Consider the following 6000-nt stretch of genomic DNA (forward strand, 5'->3'; position numbering starts at 1 on the left):
ACCTAAAAGATTAAAAACAAAAATAAAATAAACGTTTCGTCCCTATTTCAGGGGACATCATCAGGATTTCTAGGCGAGGATATACTACATCCTGATGATGTCCCCTTAAATAGGACCGAAACGTTGATTTTATTTTTGTTTTTACTCTTTTAGGTTTTTCCTTTTTATTCACATAACGTCTAAAGCATCGTTTATATCTTGCTTTATTTTATTCATTAGATATATATTAGATTTTTTATATTTTATATTATTTATTCTATATTCATTTAGATTTTATATTAGATTTTTATATTACTGGCATAAATACACTTTCGCGTGGGACAAAAGTGTTGATTTTTATGGTACGTATTTTGATCAATAAATTTTTGTTTGAGCCAAGACTTGTTTATCTGAATTTGAGTTAAAAACCGCAAGAACTTTCGGGTTTGTATTACTGTACACATAGATTCGAAAAACTTGTCAAAAAACAAATATATAACAAATAAATATTATCAAAGGCGAGATAAGTTACTTTTCTATCAAACTGGATATATTTTTTGTGTTTTTATTCAATTTAACATGTTCATTCAGCTCGAAAAACATGCAGTGTTTACCGATGTATTGGAAAATTCAAAATGGCGCCCAACACTCTCTTTAACATGGTAAGTTTGGGAAAAGGTGTTATAAATAATAAACTAGACAAAATACAAATAAAAAACACCGAATATATGTCAACTTATGTCACGGTAACATATAATGAGCGAATTTCTAACAGTATTTAGTCTAGTTTATTATTTATAACATCTTTTCCTGAACTAACCGTGTTAAAGAGAGCGTCGGCCGCCATTTTGAATTTTCCAATGCATCATTGCATCGCATCGGTAAACACTGTATGCTTTTCAAGCTAAATAAATATGTTACATTGAATAAAAACACGAAAAATATATCCAGTTAGGTAGAAAAGTAACTTATCTTGCCTTTGATAACATTTATTTGTTATATATTTGTTTTTTGACAACTTTTTCGAATCTGTGTACAGTAATACAAACCCGAACTTTCATATCAGCCTGATAAATCTGGAGGGCAAAGGGAGATCACTCTACAAATCGTTTTTCCTTTCTAATTTAGCAAAGCAAGGGGAAAGGGACATAACTCTTAAAATTAAAAATACTTCTTCCATCTTAACTATAAAATGAGGTGCAGAACAATATAAAATAATTTATGTTGGCAGAAAATCTTTCTTTAAACATGTTTTGTTGAATAATTTACATTGAACTTTGCTTCTTTTTTTTTCTCCCTCAGCCAAGCGAAGATGAAAGTGAACTGGAAAGTACAAAAGATCCCGGTGTGTCAACGGCAACTGGAACATTCTACAACCAGTACGTCAACGACACTGTGCGCCAATCGTGGCAACAGAGCAACCCCAAATCAATGTATGGTGCCTATAACTATACAGACAGTGAGGAGGCTGAGAGCAGCACTTATGGGATGAGCATTAATGGGGGTTACATGATGGTCAATAATACTGCCGGATCACGGACACCAGTGGCCGGATTTTCGTCTTTTGTATGAATCCGTTAATCCACACGTATCGTTTAAGTGGGGAAAATACAAAACCAAAAATTCCACCAATCGGCTTTCATCAGTAATTTGAAACAAAATTTGGACAAAAAATATTTTTAAAAAAAAAAGTTTGTTTGAATTAACTTATTGGGTAATTTTGGAGTCTGATGGGATGTGCACTTTCGCCCACCGAAAACCCTTCTGGAACAGTTATCTCTTTAAAGGGACTATTTTTCATTGAATAATACATCCAATCAACTATCCTCATCAATTTGAAAAATCAACCTGTTGAATTTGGAGTTTATCAGAATCTTTTTTACAGGACTGAATGAGCTTCTGGACAATATTTCTGAAAAAAAGACTATTTCTCTGAGAGAAATGTGAAAAAAAAAATTGGGGGGGGGAGGGACTGAACTCTTTCGTTAAGAGTTGTACTTTTTTGTTTACAAAGTCATTCAGCGGAAGTGACGACTGACTAATTTTAAGGATGGATGACCTACACTGTTAGATAATGTAGCTTTTTTTGAGCCACTATAAAAAATAGAAATTTTATTCAGTCTTTATTTGAATTTTTCTAACAAAATAAATTTTATAAGAAAAATGTTTGAAGTGTTTTTTTTTTTTTAAATCAAACATCAGGTGATTTCACATCAAACATAAAAATAGAAGTTATAAAAAAAATATTTATGAAGTTTTTTGTTTTTTTTAACGAGAATTTGTTTAAAAAATATTTATGAACATTTTTTTTTTCCAACGAGAATTTGTTTAAAAAATATTTATGAACAGTTTTTTTTGTTTTTTTTTTCCCCAACGAGAATTTCTTTAAAAAATATTTATTTTAAAAAAAAAAATAAAAAAATAAGCGGTTCATAAATATTTTTTATAACAATTCTATTTTTATGTTTGATGTAAAAAAAAAAGAATTATCAACTCGTCTGACGTTTGATAAAAAAAAAAAGTGCGTAAACATTTTTTTATAATTTTGTCAAAAGTTCAAGTAAAAACTGTTTGAATAAAATTTCTATTTTTATATTTGCTTTAAAAAAAAAGGGGGGGCTACATTATATACAGTGTTGGTCATCTGAACCTTAAAATTTGTCGGACGTCACCTCCACTGAATGGCTTTGTTAACAAAAAAGTATGATCCTTAACGAAAAACCAAACACGCTTCCAGTTGGAGAAAAAGATTATCAAAAAAAAAAAAAAAAAAAAAAAACTAATAATAATCCACTAACAACTTTTTTGATAAATTTGAAAGAAAAGAAAAATCAGATTTTAAATTTTCTTTGGAAGAAACCGAATGTTTTTACGGATATTATTTCTGGAAAAAAAAAAAGGCCACGACAACGAGAGAATCATTTGCAACCAGCTTTTATCATTAATTTGGAATTAAAAAAAAATGAGATTTTAAATAATTTTATTTGAAAAAAAAAAAAAAAAAAAAAATTGATGCACTTGCAGGAACTATTTTTTTGGAAAATACCGTATGTGTTTGTGAACATTATTTCCGGAAAAAGACTGTTACGAGAGAATCATCCACAATCAACGTTTTATCATTAATTTGAAATATTTTTTTTAAAAGTTTGTTTAGGGGAAAAAAAATTCAGATTTTTAAATTATTTTATTTGGAAAAAAAATTGAATACATTTACAGGCACTATTTCTTATAAAAAAAACATTTCTCCTTGCGATATTTCCACAATCAGCTTTTATCATTAATTTTACAGGCACTATTTCTTGGAAAACATCCGTTTCTCCTGGAGATACATCTATGATCAGTTTTTATCATTAATTTGAAAAAAAAAAAAATCAAGATTTTAAATTATTTTATTTGAAAAAAAAAAAAAAAATTGAATGCACTTATTTCTTGGAAAAGACCTTCTTCTCCTGAAGATATATCAACGATCAGTTTTTATCATTAATAATTTAAAATATTGTTAATAAAAAAATAAATCGAAAAGTAAGATTTTTAATTTTTCTTGGAAATAGCCGAATGTGTTTCCAGAAAATATTTCTTGGAGAAACCACTTGAACAATTAGAAACATCCGCTTTTTTTTCTTTTTTTTTTTTTTTTTTATTAATTTTAAAATTTAAAAGAAATCCTTAAAAAAATATATTTTTTTTTTTATTTCTGGGAAAGGGGGAGGAACCAAATGCGCTTCCGGACAGTCAGAAAAAAGATTATCACTCTGAAACATCCAATAACAGCTTTTATCATAAATTTGAAAATTAAAAGAAAATGTTATTTAAAAATAAAAATAAAAATCCAATTTTTAAATATTGTTGTTTTGTTTTTGTTTTGTTTTTTTTTTGGGGGGGGTGCAAGGGATGGATAATGTTTCTCGAGTGACTATTTCTCCGAGCAACATCAGACAATAATGGATATTTTGTTGTTGTAAAAATGAGATGTATCGCAGTAACTTGACTGGCAATAATATCGAGATCCAAATCTCAGGAATTTCATTTTTATGCAATTACTATTTTCTAGATTTCTTGAAAAACAAACCAATAAAAAAGACGTGACACCGTAACAACCCCCCCCCACCTCCTAACCAAAAATCTTAAAAAAAAAAAAAAAAAACATTAAATAAAAAAAACATTAAATAAAAAAAAAAATATTAAATAAAAAAAAATAAAAAATATTAAATAAAAAAAAATAAAAAATATTAAATAAAAAAATAAAAAATATTAAATAAAAAAAATAAAAAATATTAAATAAAAAAAATAAAAAATATTAAATAAAAAAATAAAAAATATTAAATAAAAAAAATAAAAAATATTAAATAAAAAAAATAAAAAATATTAAATAAAAAAAATAAAAAATATTAAATAAAAAAAATAAAAAATATTAAATAAAAAAAATAAAAAATATTAAATAAAAAAAATAAAAAATATTAAATAAAAAAAATAAAAAATATTAAATAAAAAAAATAAAAAATATTAAATAAAAAAAATAAAAAATATTAAATAAAAAAAATAAAAAATATTAAATAAAAAAATAAAAAATATTAAATAAAAAAAAAATATTAAATAAAAAAAAATAAAAAATATTAAATAAAAAAAATAAAAAATATTAAATAAAAAAAATAAAAAATATTAAATAAAAAAAATAAAAAATATTAAATAAAAAAAATAAAAAATATTAAATAAAAAAAATAAAAAATATTAAATAAAAAAATAAAAAATATTAAATAAAAAAATAAAAAATATTAAATAATAAAAAAAAATATTAAATAAAAAAAAATAAAAAATATTAGATAAAAAAATAAAAAATATTAGATAAAAAAATAAAAAATATCAAATAAAAAAAAAAAAAAAATATTAAATAAAAAAAATAAAAAATATTAAATAAAAAAAATAAAAAATATTAAATAAAAAAAAATAAAAAATAAATAAAAAAAAATAAAAAATATTAAATAAAAAAATAAAAAATATTAAATAAAAAAAATAAAAAATATTAAATAAAAAAAAAATATTAAATAAAAAAAATAAAAAATATTAGATAAACAAAATAATTAAATAGATAAAAAAAAATATTAAATAAATTTAAAAAAAATATTTGTAATAAGATTCTTTTATTTATTTTTTTTTTTCTGTTTTATTTCTTATTTTGCATTTATTTTTGTTCAACATTCCCGTTTCTATTATAGAACGAGTGTATATTAAAACAGGTATGTATGAATGAGTGGATCAAACTGTGTAAATGTTATATAGTCATCTATTTAATGTTCGTTTCGTGTATACATTTTTAACACATATCATGAATGAAAGGGAGATAATTGGAGGGGGCGGATTTTATTGAAAGCAACCGATATAGACGTCTATGTAATGTTCGTTTCGTGTGTGTGTGTGTACATTTTTAACACATATCATTCAAACGCTACCATGTTTTAATATATGGTTAAGTGGCAGTTTTAGTTATTTAGAACTGCTTTAAAGCTTCACTGCTCACTCATATTTCAACCAAATTTAAAATAATTATTAGTTTATAGATCACTTGGGCTATATTGTTTAAAAAAAAAACTTTCAATTTTCGTTCAGTAAAACAAAAGTTATGATGAATTTTCTGGTGTTCAAAATCGTAAAAATTCGTAAGGAGGTGAGCGGCGTTTCTTATGATTGGTTTCCATAACAACCACATCGTTTCAGCGACTACTATTGCTACCAATTCACCGCTCTCGCAAAAAGAAGTAACAAGTGAAACAGAAAGAATGAAAGGGAGATAATTGGAGGGGGTGGATTTTATTGAAAGCAACAGATATAGTCGTCTATGTAATGTTCGTTTCGTGTGTGTGTACATTTTTAACACATATCATTCAAACACGGTAGTGTTTGAATATATGGTTAAATAGCAATTTTAGTCATTTAGAACTGCTTTAAAGCTTCACTGCTCACTCATTTTTCAACCAAATTTCAAACAATTATTACAGTTTATAGATCACCTTCTCAGCTATATTG

General features: G+C 24.3%; 1 protein-coding gene across 7 annotated transcripts in view; it reads left to right on the top strand.

Annotated features, from left to right (window-relative positions):
* Nucleotides 1-2342, top strand: part of LOC145268679 (protein sidekick-2-like) — a 363221-nt gene extending 360879 nt beyond the window's left edge. For 6 of the 7 annotated variants that reach the window (XM_080124179.1, XM_080124177.1, XM_080124180.1 and 3 more), the window contains one exon: nucleotides 1282-1640. In XM_080124179.1, coding sequence (XP_079980305.1) covers nucleotides 1282-1551 — 270 coding nt within the window. In that variant the 3' untranslated portion in view covers nucleotides 1552-1640. Of the gene's footprint in view, nucleotides 1-1281 lie in introns of all 7 variants that reach the window. The other variant, XM_080124182.1, reaches the window with a different exon arrangement.
* The last annotated feature ends 3658 nt before the right edge of the window (nucleotides 2343-6000 follow it).

The sequence above is a fragment of the Euprymna scolopes genome, chromosome 44 (genome assembly GCF_053919585.1).
Source record: "Euprymna scolopes isolate OS-2025 chromosome 44, ASM5391958v1, whole genome shotgun sequence".
Taxonomy (NCBI): Eukaryota; Metazoa; Mollusca; class Cephalopoda; order Sepiida; family Sepiolidae; genus Euprymna; species Euprymna scolopes.